The 20,440-nt window shown below is 38.6% G+C and overlaps 2 protein-coding genes and 1 long non-coding RNA gene across 4 annotated transcripts in view; 1 reads left to right on the top strand and 2 right to left on the bottom strand.

Moving 5' to 3' along the window:
* The window catches only part of LOC143019972 (uncharacterized), a 400,229-nt gene that overhangs the window by 51,823 nt on the left and 327,966 nt on the right, over positions 1-20,440 (top strand). The gene's annotated exons all lie outside the window — the stretch shown is intronic.
* Positions 10,849-19,911, bottom strand: LOC143019971 (transforming acidic coiled-coil-containing protein 1-like). The gene is made up of 3 exons (XM_076176029.1): positions 19,686-19,911; positions 19,253-19,403; positions 10,849-13,625 (listed from the first exon to the last, which is right to left on the bottom strand). The coding sequence occupies exons 1-3, from the start codon at positions 19,901-19,903 to the stop codon at positions 13,617-13,619; spliced, it is 378 nt and encodes a 125-aa protein (XP_076032144.1). The 5' UTR covers positions 19,904-19,911; the 3' UTR covers positions 10,849-13,616.
* Positions 19,686-20,024, bottom strand: LOC143019970 (uncharacterized; the record flags this gene model as incomplete). Its single annotated transcript, XM_076176028.1, is given in 1 exon segment — positions 19,686-20,024. A coding segment is annotated over 1 exon segment (111 nt), but the record flags the coding sequence as incomplete, so codon positions are not given.

Raw genomic sequence — 20,440 nt, 5'->3', positions numbered from 1 at the left:
TTAGCTTAAGTTGAATAGGAAAAGTCATGTTCATTTCGTCCTCAGTCACAGTGAGCGTCGAAAATAATTTCAAAATGGTAAAATTCTCGACCACCATGACTGTAGATTAGCTTATGTTGAATAGGAAAAGTCATGTTCATTTTGTCCTGAGTCACAGTCACCATGACTGTAGATTAGGTTAAGTTGAATAGGAAAAGTCATGTTCATTTTGTCCTGAGTCACAGTTACCATGACTTTAGATTAGCTTAAGTTAAATAGAAAAAGTCATGTTCATTTCGTCCTGGGTCACAGTGAGCGTCGAAAATAATTTTAACATGGTAAAATTCTCGACCATCATGACTATAGATTAACTTAAGTTGAATAAGAAAAGTCATGTTCATTTCGTCCTGAGTCACAGTGAGCATCGAAAATAATTTTAACATGGTAAAATTCTCGACCACCATGACTGTAGATTAGTTTAAGTTGAATAGGAAAAGTCATGTTCATTTTGTCATGTGTCACAGCCACCATGACTATAGATTAGCTTAAGTTGAATAGGAAAAGTCATGTTCATTTCGTCCTGAATCACAGTGAGCGTCGAAAATAATTTTAACATGGTAAAATTCTCGAACACCATGACTGTAGATTAGCTTAAGTTGAATAGGAAAAGTCATGTTCATTTCGTCTTGAGTGACAGTGAGCGTCGAAAATAATTTTAACATGGTAAAATTTTCGACCACCATGACTGTAGATTAGCTTAAGTTGAATAGGAAAAATCATGTTCATTTCGTCCTGAGTCACAGTCACCATGACTGTAGATTACCTTAATTTAAATAGGAAAAGTCATGTTCATTTCGTCCTGAGTCAGAGTTACCATGACTTTAGATTAGCTTAAGTTGAATAGGAAAAGTCATGTTTATTTCGTCGTGAGTCACAGTTAGCGTTGAAAATAATTTTAACATGGTAAAATTCTCGACCACCATTACTGTTGATTAGCTTAAGTTGAATAGGAAAAGTCATGTTCATTTTGTCATGTGTCACAGCCACCATGACTATAGATTAGCTTAAGTTGAATAGGAAAAGTCATGTTCATTTCGTCTCTAGTCACAGTGAGCGTCGAAAATAATTTTAACATGGTAAAATTCTCGACCACCATGACTTTAGATTAGCTTAAGTTGAATAGTTAAAGTCAAGTTCATTTCGTCCTGATTCACAGTAAGCGTCGAAAATATTTTGAAAATGGTAAAACTCTCGACCACCATGACTGTAGATTAGCTTAAGTTGAATAGGAAAAGTCATGTTCATTTCATCCTGAGTCACAGTCACAATGACTGTAGATTAGCTTAAGTTGAATAGGAAAAGTCATGTTCATTTAGTCCTGAGTCACGGTGAGCGTCGAAAATAATTTTAACATGGTAAAATTGTCGACCACCATGACTGTAGATTAGTTTAAGTTGAATAGGAAAAGTCATGTTTATTTCGTCCTGAGTCACAGTGAGCGTCGAAAATAATTTTAACATGGTAAAATTCTCGACCACCATGATTGTGGATTAGCTTAAGTTGAATGGGAAATAGCATGTTCATATCGTCTAGAGTCGCTGTGACAGTCGTAATTATTTTTAAGATGGTAAAATTCTCGACCACCATGACTCTAGATTAGCTTGAGTTGAATAGGAAAAGTCAAGTCCATTTCGTCCTGACTGACACTCACCATGACATTAGCTTAAATTGAATTGGAAAAGTCATGTTCATTTCGTCCTGAGTCACAGTGAGCGTCGAAAATAATTTTAACATGGTAAAATTCACGACCACCATGACTGTAGATTAGCTTAAGTTGAATAGGAAAAGTCATGTTCATTTCGTCCTAAGTCACAGTCACCATGACTGTAGATTAGCTTAAGTTGAATAGGAAAAGTCATGTTCATTTCGTCCTGAGTCACAGTCACCATGACTATAGTTTAGCTGAAGTTGAATAGAAAAAGTCATGTTCATTTCGTCCTGAGTCACAGTGAGCGTCGAAAATAATTTTAACATGGTAAAATTCTCGACCACCATGACTGTAGATTAGCTTAAGTTGAATAGGAAAAGTCATGTGCATTTCGTCATGAGTCACAGTCACAATGACTGTAGATTAGGTTAAGTTGAATAGGAAGAGTCATGTTCATTTCGTCCTGAGTCACAGTCAGGGTCGAAAATAATTTTAACATGGTAAAATTCTCGACCACCATGACTGTAGATTAGATTAAGTTGAATAGGAAAAGTCATGTTCATTTCGTCCTGAGTCACAGTGAGCGTCGAAAATAATTTTAACATGGTAAAATTCTCGACCACCATGACTGTAGATTAGCTTAAGTTGAATAGGAAAAGTCATGTTCATTTCGTCCTGAGTCACAGTGAGCGTCGAAAATAATTTTAACATGGTAAAATTCTCGTTCACCATGATTGTAGAATAGCTTAAGTTGAATAGGAAAAGTCATGTTAATTTCTTCCTGAGTCACAGTCACCATCACTGTAGATTAGCTTAAGTTGAATAGGAAAAAGTCATGTTCATTTCGTCCTTATTCACAGTCACCAAGACTGTATATCAGCTTAAGTTTAACTGGAAAAGTCATGTTCTTTTCGTCCTTAGTCACAGTGAGCGTCGAAAATAATTTTAACATGGTAAAATTCTCGACCACCATGACTGTAGATTAGCTTAAGTTGAATAGGAAAAGTCATGTTCATGTAGTCCTGAGTCACAGTGAGCGTCGAAAATAATTTCAACATGGTAAAATTCTCGACCACCATGACTGTAGATTAGCTTAAGTTGAATAGGAAAAGTCATGTTCATTTCGTCCTTAGTCACAGTCACCATGACTATAGTTTAGCTTAAGCTGAATAGAAAAAGTCATGTTGATTTCGTCCTGAGTCACAGTGAGCGTCGAAAATAATTTTAACATGGTAAAATTCTCTACCACCATGACTTTAGATTATCTTAAGTTGAATAGTAAAAGTCATGTGCATTTCGTCGTGAGTCACAGTGACCGTTGAAAATAATTTTAACATGGTAAAATTCTCGACCACCATGACTGTAGATTAGCTTAAGTTGAATAGGAAAAGTTATGTTTATTTCGTCGTGAGTCACAGTTAGCGTTGAAAATAATGTTAACATGGTAAAATTCTCGACCACCATGACTGTAGATTAGCTTAAGTTGAATAGGAAAAGTCATGTTCATTTTTTCATGTGTCACAGCCACCATGACTATAGATTAGCTTAAGTTGAATAGGAAAAGTCAAGTTCATTTCGTCCTGAGTCACAGTGAGCGTCGAAAATAATTTTAACATGGTAAAATTCTCGAACACCATGACTGTAGATTAGCTTAAGTTGAATAGGAAAGGTCATTTTCATTTCGTCCTGAGTCACAGTGAGCGTCGAAAATAACTTTACCATGGTAAAATTCTCGACCACCATGACTGTAGATTAGCTTAAGTTGAATAGGAAAAGTCATGTTCATTTCGTCATAAGTCACAGTCACAATGATTGTAGATTAGCTTAAGTTGAATAGGAATTGTAATGTTCATTTCGTCCTGAGTCACAGTCAGCTTCGAAAATAATCTTAACATGGTAAAATTCTCGAACACCATGACTGTAGATTAGCTTAAGTTGAATAGAAAAAGTCATGTTCATTTCGTCCTGAGTCACAGTGAGCGTCGAAAATAATTTTAACATGGTAAAATTCTTGACCACCATGACTGTAGATTAGCTTAAATTGAATAGGAAAAGTCATGTTCATCTCGTCGTGAGTCACACTGAGCGTCGAAAATAATTTTAACATGGTAAAATTCTCGACCACCATGACTATAGATTAGCTTAAGTTGAATAGGAAAAGTCATGTTCATTTCGTCCTGAGTCACAGTCACCATGACTGTAGATTAGCTTAAGTTGAATAGGAAAAGTCATGTTAATTTCGTCCTGAGTCACAGTGAGCGTCGAAAATAATTTTAACATGGTAAAATTCTCGAACACCATGACTGTAGATTAGCTTAAGTTGAATAGGAAAAGTCATCTTCATTTCGTCGTAAGTCAGTGAGAGCGTCGAAAATAATTTTAACATGGTAAAATTCTCGACCACCATGTCTGTAGATTAGCTTAAGTTGAATAGGAAAGGTCATGTTCATTTTCTCCTGAGTCACAGTGACCGTCGAAAATAATTTTTAAGATGGTAAAATTCTCGTTCACCATGATTGTAGAATAGCTTAAGTTGAATAGGAAAAGTCATGTTCATTTCATCCTGAGTCACAGTCACCATAACTGTAGATTAGCTTAAGTTGAATAGTAAAATTCATGTTCATTTTGTCCTGAGTCACAGTCACCATGACTATAGTTTAGCTTAAGTTAAATAGGAAAAGTGATGTTTATTTCGTCCTGAGTCACAGTGACCGGCGAAAATAATTTTAACATGGTAAAATTGTCGACCACCATGACTGTTGATTAGCTTAAGTTGAATAAGAAAAGTCACATTCATTTCATCCTGAGTCACAATGAGCGTCGAAAATAATTTTAACATGGTAAAATTCTCGACCACCATGACTGTAGATTAGCTTAAGTTGAATTGGAAAAGTTATGTTCATTTTGTCCTGAGTCACAGTCACCATGACTATAGTTTAGCTTAAGTTGAATAGAAAAAGTCATGTTGATTTCGTCCTGAGTCACAGTGAGCGTCGAAAATAATTTTAACATGGTAAAATTCTCGACCACCATGACTGTAGATTAGCTTAAGTTGAATAGGAAAAGTGATGTTTATTTCGTCGTGAGTCACAGTGAGCGTCGAAAATAATGTTAACATGGTAAAATTCTCGACCACCATGACTGTAGATTAGCTTAAGTTGAATAGGAAAAGTTATGTTTATTTCGTCGTGAGTCACAGTTAGCGTTGAAAATAATTTTAACATGGTAAAATTCTCGACCACCATGACTGTAGATTAGCTTAAGTTGAATAGGAAAAGTCATGTTCATTTTTTCATGTGTCACAGCCACCATGACTATAGATTAGCTTAAGTTGAATAGGAAAAGTCATGTTCATTTCGTCCTGAATCACAGTGAGCGTCGAAAATAATTTCAACATGGTAAAATTCTCGACCACCATGACTGTAGATTAGCTTCAGTTGAATAGGAAAAGTCATGTTCATTTCGTCATGAGTCACAGTCACAATGACTGTAGATTAGCTTAAGTTGAATAGGAAGAGTCATGTTCATGTCGTCCTGAGTCACAGTCAACGTCGAAAATAATTTTAACATGGTAAAATTCTCGACCACCTTGATTGTAGATTAGTTTAAGTTGGATAGGAAAAGTCATTTTCATTTCGACATGAGTCACAGTGAGCGTCGAAAATAATGTTAACATGGTAAAATTCTCGACCACTATGACTGTAGATTAGCTTAAGTTGAATAGGAAATGTCATGTTCATTTCGTCGTGAGTCACAGTGACCGTCGAAAATAATTTTAAGATGGTAAAATTCTCGTTCACCATGATTGTAGAATAGCTTAAGTTGAATAGGAAAAGTCATGTTCATTTCGTCCTGAGTCACAGTCACCATGACTGTAGATTAGCTTAAGTTGAATAGAAAAAGTCATGTTCATTTCGTTCTGAGTCACAGTCACCATGACTGTAGATTAGCTTAAGTTGAATAGAAAAAGTCATATTCATTTCGTCGTGAGTCACAGTGAGCGTCGAAAATAATTTTAACATGGTAAACTTCTCGACCACCATGACTGTAGATTAGCTTAAGTTGAATAGGAAAAGTCATGTTCATTTAGTCCTGAGTCACGGTGAGCGTCGAAAATAATTTTAACATTGTGAAATTCTCGACCATCATGACTGTAGATTAGCTTAAGTTGAATTGGAAAAGTCATGTTCATTTCGTCCTAAGTCACAGTCACCATGACTATAGTTTAGCTTAAGTTGAATAGAAAAAGTCATGTTGATTTCGTCCTGAGTCACAGTGAGCGTCGAAAATAATTTTAACATGGTAAAATTCTCGACCACCATGACTGTAGATTAGCTTAAGTTGAATAGGAAAAGTCATGTGCATTTCGTCATGAGTCACAGTCACAATGACTGTAGATTAGCTTAAGTTGAATAGGAAGAGTCATGTTCATTTCGTCCTGAGTCACAGTCAGCTTCGAAAATAATCTTAACATGGTAAAATTCTCGACCACCATGATTGTAGATTAGTTTAAGTTGAATAGGAAAAGTCATGTTCATTTCGTCCTGAGTCACAGTGAGCGTCGAAAATAATTTTAACATGGTAAAATTCTCGACCACCATGACTGTAGATTAGCTTAAGTTGAATAGGAAAAGTCATGTTCATTTCGATGTGAGTCACAGTGAGCGTCGAAAATAATTTTAAGATGGTAAAATTCTCGTTCACCATGATTGTAGAATAGCTAAAGTTGAATAGGAAAAGTCATGTTCATTTCGTCCTGAGTCACAGTCACCATGACTGTAGATTAGCTTAAGTTGAATAGGAAAAGTCATGTTCATTTCGTCCTGAGTCACAGTCACCATGACTATAGTTTAGCTGAAGTTGAATAGAAAAAGTTAGCTTAAGTTAAATAGAAAAAGTAAAATTCTCGACCACCATGACTGTAGATTAGCTTAAGTTGAATAAGAAAAGTCATGTTCATTTCGTCCTGAGTGACAGTGAGCGTCGAAAATAATTTTAACATGGTAAAATTCTCGACCACCATGACTGTAGATTAGCTTAAGTTGAATAGGAAAAGTCATGTTCATTTTGTCCTGAGTCACAGTCACCATGACTATAGTTTAGCTTAAGTTGAATAGAAAAAGTCATGTTGATTTCGTCCTGAGTCACAGTGAGCGTCGAAAATAATTTTAACATGGTAAAATTCTCGACCACCATGACTGTAGATTAGCTTAAGTTGAATAGGAAAAGTCATGTGCATTTCGTCGTGAGTCACAGTGACCGTTGAAAATAATTTTAACATGGTAAAATTCTCGACCACCATGACTGTAGATTAGCTTAAGTTGAATAGGAAAAGTTATGTTTATTTCGTCGTGAGTCACAGTTAGCGTTGAAAATAATTTTAACATGGTAAAATTCTCGACCACCATGACTGTAGTTTTAGCTTAAGTTTGAATAGGAAAAGTCATGTTCATTTTGTCATGTGTCACAGCCACCATGACTATAGATTAGCATAAGTTGAATAGGAAAAGTCATGTTCATTTCGTCCTGAATCACAGTGAGCGTCGACAATAATTTTAACATGGTAAAATTCTCGACCACCATGACTCTAGATTAGCTTAAGTTGAATAGGAAAAGTCATGTTCATTTCGTCCTGAGTCACAGTCAGCGTCGAAAATAACTTTAACATGGTAAAATTCTCGACCACCATGACTGTAGATTAGCTTCAGTTGAATAGGAAAAGTCATGTGCATTTCGTCATGAGTCACAGTCACAATGACTGTAGATTAGGTTAAGTTGAATAGGAAGAGTCATGTTCATTTCGTCCTGAGTCACAGTCAGGGTCGAAAATAATTTTAAAATGGTAAAATTCTCGACCACCATTACTGTAGATTAGTTTAAGTTGAATAGGAAAAGTCATGTTCATTTCGTCCTGAGTCAAAGTGACCTTCGAAAAAAATTTAACATGGTAAAATTCTTGACCACCATGACTGTAGTTTAGCTTAAGTTGAATAGGAAAAGTCATGTTTATTTCGTCATGAGTCACAGTGAGCGTCGAAAATAATTTTAAGATGGTAAAATTCTCGTTCACCATGACTGTAGATTAGCTTAAGTTGAATAGGAAATGTCTTGTTCATTTCGTCGTGAGTCACAGTGACCGTCGAAAATAATTTTAAGATGGTAAAATTCTCGTTCACCATGATTGTAGAATAGCTTAAGTTGAATAGGAAAAGTCATGTTCACTTCGTCCTGAGTCACAGTCAGCGTCATTTTTTTAACAAGGTAAAATTCCCGACCACCGTGACTGTAGATTAGCTTAAGTTAAATAGGAAAAGTCATGTTCATTTCGTCCTGAGTCACAGTGAGCATCGAAAATAATTTTAACATGGTAAAATTCTCGACCACCATGACTGTAGATTAGCTTAAGTTGAATAGGAAAAGTCATGTTCATTTTGTCCTGAGTCACAGTGAGGGTCGAAAATAATTTTAACATGGTAAAATTCTCTACCACCATGACTGTAGATCAGCTTAATTTGAAAAGGGAAAAGTCATGTTCATTTTGTCATGAGTCACAGTCACCATGACTGTAGATTAGCTTAAGTTGAATAGGAAAAGTCATGTTCATTTCGTCCTGAGTCACAGTGAGTGTCGAAAATAACTTTAACATGGTATTATTCTCGACCACAATGACTGTAGATTAGCTTAAGTTGTATAGGAAAAGTCATATGCATTTCGTCCTGAGTCACATTCAGCGTCGAAAATAACTTTAACATGGTAAAATTCTCGACCACCATGACTGTAGATTAGCTTCAGTTGAATAGGAAAAGTCATGTTCATTTCGTCATGAGTCACAGTCACCATGACTGTAGATTAGCTTAAGTTGAATAGGAAATGTCATGTTCATTTCGTCCTAAGTCACAGTGAGCGTCGAAAATATTTTTAACATGGTAAAATTCTCGACCACCATGACTATAGATTAGCTTAAGTTGAATAGGAAAAGTCATTTTCATTTCGTCCTGAGTCATGGTGAGCGTCGAAAATAATTTTACCATGGTAAAATTCTCGACCACCATGACTGTAGATTAGCTTAAGTTGAATAGGAAAAGTCATGTTCATTTCGTCCTGATTGACAGTGAGCGTTGTATATAATTTTAACATGGTAAAATTCTAGACCACCATGACTGTAGATTAGCTAAAGTTGAATAGCAATAGTCATGTTCATTTCGTCCTGAGTCACAGTCACCATGACTGTAGATTAGCGTAAGTTGAATAGGAAAAGTCATGTTCATTTCGTCCTAAGTCACAGTGAGCGTCGAAAATAATTTTAACATGGTAAATTTCTCGACAACCATGACTGTAGATTAGCTTAAGTTGAATAGGAAAATTCATCTTCATTTCGTCCTGAGTCATGGTTAGCGTCGAAAATAATTTTACCATGGTAAAATTCTCGACCACCATGACTGTAGATTAGCTTAAGTAGGAAAAGTCATGTTCATTTCGTCCTGAGTCATGGTTAGCGTCGAAAATAATTTTACCATGGTAAAATTCTCGACCACCATGACTGTAGATTAGCTTAAGTTGAATAGGAAAAGTCATCTTCATTTCGTCCTGAGTCACAGTGAGCGTGGAAAATAATTTTAACATGGTAAAATGCTCGACCACCATGACTGTAGATTAGTTTAAGTTGAATAGGAAAAGTCATGTTCATTTTGTCCTGAGTCACAGTCACCATGACTATAGTTTAGCTTAAGTTGAATAGAAAAAGTCATGTTGATTTCGTCCTGAGTCACAGTGAGCGTCGAAAATAATTTTAACATGGTAAAATTCTCGACCACCATGACTGTAGATTAGCTTAAGTTGAATAGGAAAAGTGATGTGCATTTCGTCGTGAGTCACAGTGACCGTTGAAAATAATTTTAACATGGTAAAATTCTCGACCACCATGACTGTAAATTAACTTAAGTTGAATAGGAAAAGTTATGTTTATTTCGTCGTGAGTCACAGTTAGCGTTGAAAATAATTTTAACATGGTAAAATTCTCGACCACCAAGACTGTAGATTAGCTTAAGTTGAATAGGAAAAGTCAGATTCATTTCGTCCTGAGTCACAGTCAGCGTCGAAAATAATTTTAACATGGTAAAATTCTCGACCACCATGACTGTAGATTTGCTTCAATTGAATAAGAAAAGTCATCATGTTCATTTCGTCGTGAGTCACAGTGAGCGTCGAGCCTTGTGGCCCTTGACCTGCCGATTTGGCCCAGTCTTGCCCCAGAGTAAGATGGATGTGCACAGAGCTCTACGAGGTACATGTGAGGAACCTGGACCCAATGGTATGTGTGTGGGGCTCAGCCAAATTTGAGGCTGTGACTGGGTTTTTGCCAATACGCCTCTAGCACCTGCACCTTTGGCTTGAGCAGTCTCCAAGTGACATACACAGGAGGCCTTGTGGCCCTTGACCTGTGTGTGAGATAGTGGCCCAATTGGAACTAGTGGCCAATATGACCCAAAAATCTCTCAAGGGGTTTGCCCATGAGTTTTTGAGGGAATTGTTAGGTCTGCCGATTTGGCCCAATCTTTCCCCAGAGTAAGATGGCTGTGCACAGAGCTCTGTGAGGTACATGTGATGAACCTGGACCCAATGGGATTTGTGTGGTGCTCAGCCAAATTTGAGGCTCTGACTGGGTTTTTGCCCTTCCGCCTCTAGCGCTCGCACCTTTGGCTTGAGCGGTCTCCAAGTGATATACATAGGAGGCCTTGTGGCCCTTGACCTATGTGTGAGATACATGTGAGGAACCTGGACCCAATGGAATGTGCATGGGGGCCAGCCAGATTTGAGGCTCTAGTCTGGGATTTTGCCCTTCCACCTGTAGCACCTGCTCCTTTGGCTTGAGCGGTCTCCAAGTGATATACATAGGAGGCCTTGTGGCCCTTTACCTGTGTGTGAGATAGTGGCCCATTTGGAGTCGGTGGCCAATGTGACCCCAAAAATCTCAGAAGGGACCCATGGATTTTTGAGCGAAATCGTTAGGTTTGTTGATTTGGCCAGTGAAATAAGGTTTAGTTTAGAATTTGAATTTCTATTTTTGCAGGCTGTATCTTTGGCCTGAGTGGTCCCCATGGAATTTCCAAAAGGGGTGTTGCACTTGGGAATGACATGTGAAAGGTATTTGAAACACAATCATAGCAGGTTAATTTATTAAATCTCTTCTATGATAATTAACAAATGTAAAGGAAAGCCTGGGTGCACCTTTGACAAAGAATGACAGTTGCTGGCAGCTCACTATAATCAGCACAATACCGAGCAATTATCCATAGTAATTACAGTTGTTATTATCTACTGGTGGCAATAATGCTTAGGTAACTGATAAACTAAACATCTGAATATACCATCTGTAGTATTGAAGAACAGTTGGTGTCTGCCAAAAATAAGACAATTCTGACCTATACCGACCAATGTGAGTCCGATGAATGTGGTGTTGGATCTCCTTTTCAATATTCTAATAAGGCACTCATCGACTTTCCAATCATTCTTTGAGACTCGTACAGTTACAAAAATTTTGAAATATTTTATGCTTCCAGTGACCATTTGTGGTAAAAATCTTTGCCACTATCATGTCAATCAAAATACCTCGTGAATCAAATAGATGCAGTCATGAAAAGTACAGTATCTTCCCCTCAGCTTGCAAACCGTGACACCAACATATAGTGCCCTTTGTGTGACAGGAAATCATTTGATGGGATAGGAAGATTAAAAATAGTTCCTTGGATCTTTTGAATTGTACAGACACTCAGTTCTATAGACCTATTCAAAGCCTTGCTGTGTGGCCATATATGCACCAGGTTACCCACAAAATATTAATTCAATACATCAGAAATTTTGTGCCCAAGAGTCTACTTCAAAATAAAAACATAAGCTACTGAGACAACATACAGAGTTGAGGTAACCATTGCAACGATAGTGTCCACTAAAGGGCCAAAGCAAAGATGGATTTAATAGAGCTTTTCTCACATGAAGTTAGTTCAACTTACGATGGATGTTGGCAACAAATACTGACAGAATTGTGGGAAAAATACTTTTGTGAAGAAAACCCTACAGTGAAAGTTATGTTTTCCACACTGCAGCTTTGACCTGCATTGCTTAATACATCTCCATTAGGCTCGAATGAACAAACCTTTTCAAAGAAGGCTTTTCCTTACAAAGGTCTCTTTCTTACAATGGCCATGATGCAAAGGGTGTGGGTATAATGCCTAAATTCTTAAATGCAACATGCAGCCAATAAGTGTCTTACCAGCACAGATCCTAGAGTGAGTGATGGAATACAAAAGCTGTGTTTTTTTTTAATCAACTTTACGGCTTCATATGGTTAGCAATAACTGTATCTGCTCTAACCTTTGCTTACAGCAGTAACATATCACTTTCTATAATATATGCTATTATTTTTGCATGATATGATAAGGTGTGTACATATATATACAGACTACATTAGTTTTATGCAGTCAATAATATTGGGACTCTCGTAACATCCCTGCAGCCCAGTCACACAGCAGTCTTTTAGAAGCAGAGATTGTCACAAAAATCATCTAGCTCCAACTAATCCTCCTTTCTAATTTTCTTATCTATACTTTACTTTGCTGCCTCTCCACTAACTTCCTTTACATGGGGTTTGGGGGGAGGGGGCATTAGTTGAACCCTCCCCCTTTCTTATGTATTTGGGGGGGCTGGATGGACCCATCAGTGATGGCTGGGTTGGTAACCCCATTCATGGGGAGAATCTACCAAAGATAGAAATAGAAATATATATATACATACATAGATATACATATATATATATAGATACATATACATATATACACACATATATATACATATGTATATAAAGCATACATATATATGTATACACATATACATACTAATCCTCTAGAAAGGACTGGCAGTTGATACGAGATCTATGCCCTGCCTTCTACTTGCCACCCTTGAGGTATTCATGACCAAAGATGTGTCCAAGGCCATAAATACCAATGCAGAGTCATAGATCTGGAGGGATATTAATTGGAAAAAACCCAATGCATCCTGGCTGCAGGAAGGGTCAGTCATGGCATAGTGGGCCACTGCCTCTTCCAGTTATTAGTGTATGTGTACTTTGTGTGTGTGTGTGTGACGTGTTTTTTTTTTTGCTTGCTTCAAGCACAAAGGTACAGTGGTTACTTGTACAATCCTATTAATGTCCATACAAGTGTTTCTACTTATGCCAAGTTATATATAAGTTGTTTGTCTTATTAGGTACATAATTCCAGAGCACAAAGGAGGAAACATTTCCCCTTAACACTTTCTTTTGAAGAAAAAATTTACATACAAAGCAATGCAATGCAGCTGGAAGTGGTTCTGCTGTAGCATGCAGTGCTACAGGTTCTGCTCTAAAAAGCAGAATACTTCTCTCTTTTTTTTCTATAGCAGACACAATGCTGCATGTTCGTTAAAGCACACTGGGTGCTACTGAGTAGCATGTACAATGCTACATTTAAGTCCAGCAATGCCATCAAAACAACCAACAAAATAATATCTTCCAGGTGAAAAAATCATGAATGAAGATGACAAATATGACTGACTTATGGGTTGTGAAAATATTGATGATGAGATATATTCAACTAATGTGAGACAGAACTAAGGCTAATATTCACAATTATTATTTTCTCGTGGTGTGCAGAAATGACTAAACAGACAGAAATTAAATTGCCCTAATGTACTACCTACGGGCTTGGCGGCCAATCATTTCCCACTGCCCATTTTGTTAATAAGGTCGTCACAGAGTTGTGTCAGCTCCTGGTTCTCTCTCGACTTGCGGTCAACTCCCTCCTGAAGGGAAATAATCTTCATCTCGGCCTTCTTCAGTAAAGCAGACATTTTGGTGATCTCTTGCTCACTTGATCTTCGCAACTGTTCATATTCCTCATTGGCTCTGGAAAATTAAAAGACAAATCTGTTAACTATGAGTTTAAAACATTACCTAAGACAGTTTAGAACCTTATCTAAGACAGACTGCACCTCTAGACAAAGATCCTGATTCCTCAATTCAATAATTCAATTCAATAAGTTTATTGTTGATGTACAACAAAGGAGAGAGTTGGGTCTTGCCAACTAACCCCTATACATTTTATGTTTAATTTGTTTGTTACAGTTTTATCAAAAATAAATGTTTATATTATAATATCACAGTTGTATTTAACATTTGAAAGCAAACATTGGATGTTTTTTAACAATTTTAGTTAAGATATCATTATTTATGTAATAGCATATGAGCTCATTGAGGTTCCATTGTCCCTGTGGTCTAAATTCATCGATTTTTGGGCAATACTGAACATAATGTTGTAGTGAATGTCCTCCCGGCCTTGCACATAAAGTGCAGGGCTCAGGTTCAGCTTCCCTGTACACCTCCCAGTAGTATTTATATCCAAGTCTGAGTCTCATAGTGACTAAATCCATTTGGGAACTATGTCTACCATATGGATATTCCTCTGTATTATTTAATACTGCCTTATAATGCCTGCTACTTACACTACCCTTCTCGCAACATTTATCTAGGTCTATATCCATGTTAGCAATAACATTTGTTCTTATTATTGACCTTATATGTTTATATGTGTATTCATTACCAGGAATATTGTTTACATCTCTAATTGCATTTCGTGCAAGACTATCTGCTTTTTCATTATAATACAATCCTATATGGGATGGTACCCATACAAAATAAATATGTGTATTGTTTCTCTCCAGGTTATATATAATATTTAAACATTTGTTAACAACATCCTGATTCCTTTCACTTCCACTGAACATTTTTGTAACTCACTCATACCTGTCTGGGGTATTGGCTGCTTGTTATTGTGGCAAAGTAGCATGCAGTTGATACTTTTGGGTCTATATGGGGTGCCCCTACGGACCAGAGCCACACATTGTTTTGTCTATGATAGAGGAAAACTCAGTTCATAGAGATATAATGACACTTTTATACTACGACTATCCCTCCGTTATGCTGTCCCCCAACCCCTTGCTGCTGTCCTGTACCAGTTCTCTGAGTATTCATTTTCTGTGGTGGGGGAAAAGAATACTGCCACCAAATATTTCCACTTGGATCGTAAGAGGCGAGAAGAAAGGGACAGGGATTGGGACTAGGCATCCTTCTCCTTGTAGCCCCACAGGGGACATTCCTAAACGAAAAAGTAAAGGCATAAGAGTGTCTGGGAGTATTCCGACCAGCACCCTAAGGTTTGGGTCTTTTAATGTGCGTGGATGTGGTACAGATGAGAGTAAAAGGGAAGAGATAGGTAGTATGTTTGTGAGAAGAAAGATGGATGTGTTGGCTTTGAGTGAAACCAAGTTGAATGGGAAGGGTGAGTGTAAGTGGGAGGTTATCAGGAGTGAAGAGAGGGCGAGGGAGGGAAGGGGTGGCTATTCTAGTAGGTGAAGAGATAGGTAAATGGGTAGTGGAATGGAAGGAGGTTTCCTCAAGGCTAATGTGGATGAAGGTGAAACTGGGAAAGGAGATGTGGGTCTTTGTAAGTGCATATGGGCCTGGCAGTAAGAAGAGTATAGAAGAAAGGGAGGCCTTTTGGATAGATTTAAATGAGTGCATAGAGGATTTAGGGAGAAATGTCAATGTAATAGTACTGGGAGACCTTAATGCTAGGGTAGAAAATGGTCCAATTGATGGGGTAGTTGGGAAATGTGGAGTTCCAGGAAAGAATTGTAGTGGAGAGTTGATGGTGGAAATGTGTCTAGAAAAAGAGTTGATGATAGCAAATACAGTGTTTCGGAAGAAAGTCAAGCATAAGTACACATGGGAGAGGGTGGTGGATGGAAGGGTGGTAGATAAAGCGTTGATGGATTATGTGGTAAATAGGATTAGGATAGGAAGAGTGAAGGGTGTACATGTGCTAAGGGGAGAGGGTGGGGGAATATCAGATCATTTTTTGGTGGAAGATAAGTTGAGAGTGGAGGATAGATGGAGAAAGAGGAAAGGGACAAAAGGTAGGGAGGTGCTTAGAGTGAACTCTTTAAATGAAAAGGAGAAGGAGTACAAGAAGAAGCTGAAGGAGGAGTGGGAAGGATTGAAGGATAGATTAGAGCTAGGTGTGGAGGAGGAATGGGGATGGTTCAAGGAGGGAGTCACAAAGTGTGCAAAGATGGTGTGTGGAACAAGAAGGACAGGAGGAAATAGAAGGAAGGATAGTGAATGGTGGGATGAGGAAACAGAAGGTTGTAGAAGAGAAGAAGCGAGCTTTCACAGATTGGTTACAAAATAGGACGAGGGAGTCATATGAGAGGTACAAAGAAAAGAAAAGAGAAGTAAAGCAAAAGGTAAAGGAGGCAAAGAGGAAAGCAGATGTGAAGTGGGTAAGAGTATGACAGAAAATTTTGAAAGTAATAAAAAGATGTTTTGGAAAGAAATTAAGAGAGGAAGAGGAGGCGAATCAAGTAGAGAAGAAAAGGTAAAAGGTGCAGATGGAGAGATGATAATGGAAGAGAAGGCAGTAAGGGGAAGATGGGCAGAATATTTTAGGGAGTTGCTAAATGTGAAGGAGGATAGGGAGGGAAAGATAGTTGCAGTGGGAAATGCTATGCTAATGACCGTGATGAGTGAGGAAAATGGAGGAGAAATAAGGAAGGATGAAGTGAAGGCAGTTGTCAAGATGATGAAAGCAGGTAAGGCACCTGGTCTGGATGGATGCCATGCAGAATGTCTAAAAAAAGGAGGTACAGTGATGGTGGAGTGGCTGGTGAGGTTATTTGATGTTTGCTGGAGAGAAGGTAGAGTGCCGGAGGACTGGAGGAGTGCCTGTATAGTTCCACTTTACAAGGGAAAAGGGGACAAGTGTGAATGTAGTAGTTTCAGAGGGATTAGCTTGTTAAGTGTAGTTGGGAAGGCTTATGGGAGGATCTTGATTGAGAGGATTATGAGAGGAACAGAGGGAGTAATTGGTGAGGAACAGTGTGGATTTAGGACAGGTAGAGGTTGTGTAGATCAGATCTTTGTGGTAAGACATATATGTGAGAAAGCTATAGGAAATGGGAAAGATGTTTTTTGGGCTTTTAGGGATCTGGAAAAGGCTTACGCTAGGGTAGACAGAAAGGCACTGTGGGAGGTAATGCAGATATATGGGATAGGAGGAAAGCTTCTGGGAGCTGTCAAGAGTTTTTATGAGAGTAGAAGAGCTTGTGTCAGGATGACAAAATGGAGAGTGAGTGGTTCGAGGTAAAGGTGGGACTTCGTCAAGGATGCGTTATGTTGCCCTTGCTGTTCAACTTATACATGGATGGGGCGGTGTGAGGGGTAAATGCAAGGGTAGTGGGTCAGGGATTGGAGATGGTTAAAGAAAATGGAGAAAAGTGGGAGGCGAGCCAGCTGTTGTTTGCAGACGACACTGCGCTTGTGGCAGGATCGGAGGAGGGATTGAGGAAGTTGGTGACAGAGTTTGGGAGAGTATGTGATAGAAGAAAGCTAAAGATAAATGTGGGTAAAAGTAAGGTGATGAGATGTACAAGGGGTGAAAGTGGCGGTAGACTGGAAGTGAACATTAAGGGAGAGCGACTGGAGGAGGTGGAGTGAAGGTGGAGGTAGAATGTAGATTGAGAGAAGCGAGTAAATGCCTTGGTGAATTGAAGATTGTAATGAGGAATAGACATTTGGGAATGGATGCTAAGAGGAGACTGTATGAAGGAGTGATTGTGCCAACAGCACTGTATGGGGCAGAAACATGGAACATAAGAGAGGAGTTTGAATATGTTTGAGATGAGGTGTCTGAGAAGTATGATGGGGGTGGAAAGGGAGTTGGGAGATAGGGTTGATGAAAGAGTATTAGGATGGTTTGGACACATGGAAAGAATGAGTGAAGACTAGTAAAAGAGGTATGGAAGGCAGATGTGGAGAGAGTGAACATGAGGGGACGTCCTAGGATGAGGTGGATGGATGGGGTGAAGGGGGCTTTGGGGAAGAGGGGAATGTCTGTTGAGGAAGGATGGGAGAGGACAGAAGACAGGGGTGAATGGAGAATGGTTGTATATGGATGATGTTGTGATGCACGAGGTGGAATGGGTTGGAGGGGGGTGAGGTAGTATGTGTGAGCAAAATTTGACGCAACCTGAAGGGATTTCTCCCCGTCTTCTCCTTTTATGCATGGGGGGATGGAGAGGGGGGGGGGTCGCCGATTTAATGAAGCGGTCTTGCTGTGTCTTGTGACACTGCTTCTGACCCAGGGCAGTGGACAAGGTGCAAGGATGACCCGTCATCCAGGAGGTGGTAAGATAAGAGGGAGGGTGGAGGGGTGTGGAGTGTATTCAGGGATGGAATGGGTGGGAATGATTCTATGCCTTTTCCTTTTTGGCTACCTCCCTTGTAAGGGGGAAAAAGCCTTGGTATATGTATGTATATACTCATTACCTAAACATCAATTTATTATTATTTACTATTTACCTGTTTGTTTATTATTTAACTATACCTATGCATTTATTTATGTATTTTATTTGTTATTTACATTATTATAGTTTTTATTTATTGTTTTATTATTAATATGATTTTTTTTTCGCATCCGACCTAGATATGGATCAAAATCTATGATGCGAACTAGAATCTTATTTTACCCTGCGCCTATGGTCTATCTATATATCAAAGGCTTTTTCCCCCCTTACCAAGGAGGTAGCCAGAGTCAAAAGGTATATACCCACTCCCATCCACTATACTTTCCTCCCTCTCATTTTAGCTCCTCATGGATGATGGGTCATCCCTGTATCTCACCCACTGCCCTGGGTCAGAAGCAAGGCAGCAAGACACAGTGCATCCACAGCAAGGCTGCTTCACTTAATCAGGAAGCACCCTGTTCCCTCATGCAGAAAAATAGAAGACAGGGAGTCAAAACATCATTCATACATAACCACTCACCGCCCCCCTCCTCTCCCTTATCACAGAATCATCTATGCAAAGCCATTCTCCACTCACCCCTATCTTCTTCCTCCCTTCCTTGTTCAACTTCCCTTTCACCCCATCCATCTCATTCTCAGTCATCCCCTTATGTTTACTCCCTCTGCCTTCCATTCCTCTTTAATTTTATTTCACCCATTCTTTCCATGTGTTCGAACCATCACAATACTATTTTGTCAACTCTGAATGCCATCTCTTTTTCCACCTCTGCTCTCCTTCTCATTTCTTGCTCTTTGTAACCCCTACCATATTTCTCGGACATTTCATCCCAAACACATTTAAAAATTTCCTCTCTGCCTTTCTTAAATTCAATGCCTCTGGCCCATACAGTGTTGTTGGGACAATCACCCCTTCTCTGTGCCTATGGTAAAGTCTTATAAAGTTTCATAATTTGAGGTGCAGTGATTTCAAGGAGGAAGAGGAGGAAGAGGAAGAGGAGGAAGAAGAGGAGGAAGAAGAAGAGGAGGAAGAAGAGGAGGAAGAAGAGGAGGAAGAAGAGGAGGAAGAAGATGAAGAGGAGGAAGAAGAGAAAGAAGAAAAAGAGGAAGAGGAAGAAGAAAAATTAAATGATAAGAATACGGATATATCTGAGAATGTATAAAACTACGTACTGTTGAATCCTCTCCTCTGCATGTTTCTGTAGTTTCCATCATCTTTTGTTCTTGCTTCTGTAATTTGGTTTCATAGTCTGCCACGGCTCCTCTCAGGGTTTCTTCATTCCTTCGCAATGTATCCACAACCTGCTTGGTTCTCTCATATTTCCTGTAAAGGCATTAATACCATTATTCATCTAAAACTGGATGCTGAAGTTTAGAGTAAATCTATTGTTCCATAAATTTCTTGAGTGGATGTGGGGTGATTGATGTGTAATGAAGCAATGGGGTCTGACAAGTTTTGAAGACAGATGGGAGATTATTGTCTCCGATATCCATCTTGTAAGACCATCATTTGTACCTATTGCTAGTCCTTGCTGAAGAGGTTAACAATGAATTGGAACTATAGTGATGCCCCCTCACTGAGTAGAAATGTTTGGGAATAACTTACCTATGAACATCTGAGAATGCAGCCTCCACATTGGCAAGGTCCTGCAATGCTTGATTGCGCTCCATTTCAACTGCACGCAATTTCTCGTCACTGGTAGCATTTTCTTTTTCCTTTTCTGCAACCAAGGAGGACAACATACTCTTGTACTGCCCAACCATCTTGAGCAGTGCATCTCGTGACTGTGTTAGCTCGTCAACATTACCCTGTAATTCCGCCATTTGCTTTTGTTCACTCTTTCATACTGTGTCGTAACTGTTTTTCTTTCTCACCTGCTGATAACTCAACTCTTAACAACTTTTCTTCAAACTGCAGCTCTTGTTGTTTCAACAGCTCTTCCACCTGAAGGAAATAGAGGGAAAAGAGTTACTACAAATCTTGTGTAAAAAGACATAAGAGGAATCCAAGAAATATGATAAATTGAAAGGGCCTCTTGTAAGGAAACCCAGGGCCTGACCAGCTCACTATCTGAATACTAAATAAATACAGAAAATTGGAGGACAAGATCCATAGTCTGCTGGTGAGTTAACTAGTAGAAGGAAGAGCCTTAGGACTTGAAGAGGGTCAATGTAGTATCAATTTACAAGAGGAAATAGCAGAAACTTCTGAATTGAAGACCAATGTTCCTGACCAGCATCATCACTAAATTAGGCGAGATATTTGTGAATGACTGATGTGCAAGATATTTAAAGAAAAGATATTTGGAGTATGTGTTTCTAATCTGTTAAGGTTCATCTCATTAGTGATCAATGTGCTAT

This window comes from Oratosquilla oratoria, chromosome 38 (assembly GCF_046742065.1).
Source record: "Oratosquilla oratoria isolate Oo_2021 chromosome 38, ASM4674206v1, whole genome shotgun sequence".
In the NCBI taxonomy this organism is placed as follows: Eukaryota; Metazoa; Arthropoda; class Malacostraca; order Stomatopoda; family Squillidae; genus Oratosquilla; species Oratosquilla oratoria.
Note: the sequence above shows the minus strand (reverse complement) of the source record. Positions and strands in the feature narration are given on the sequence as shown.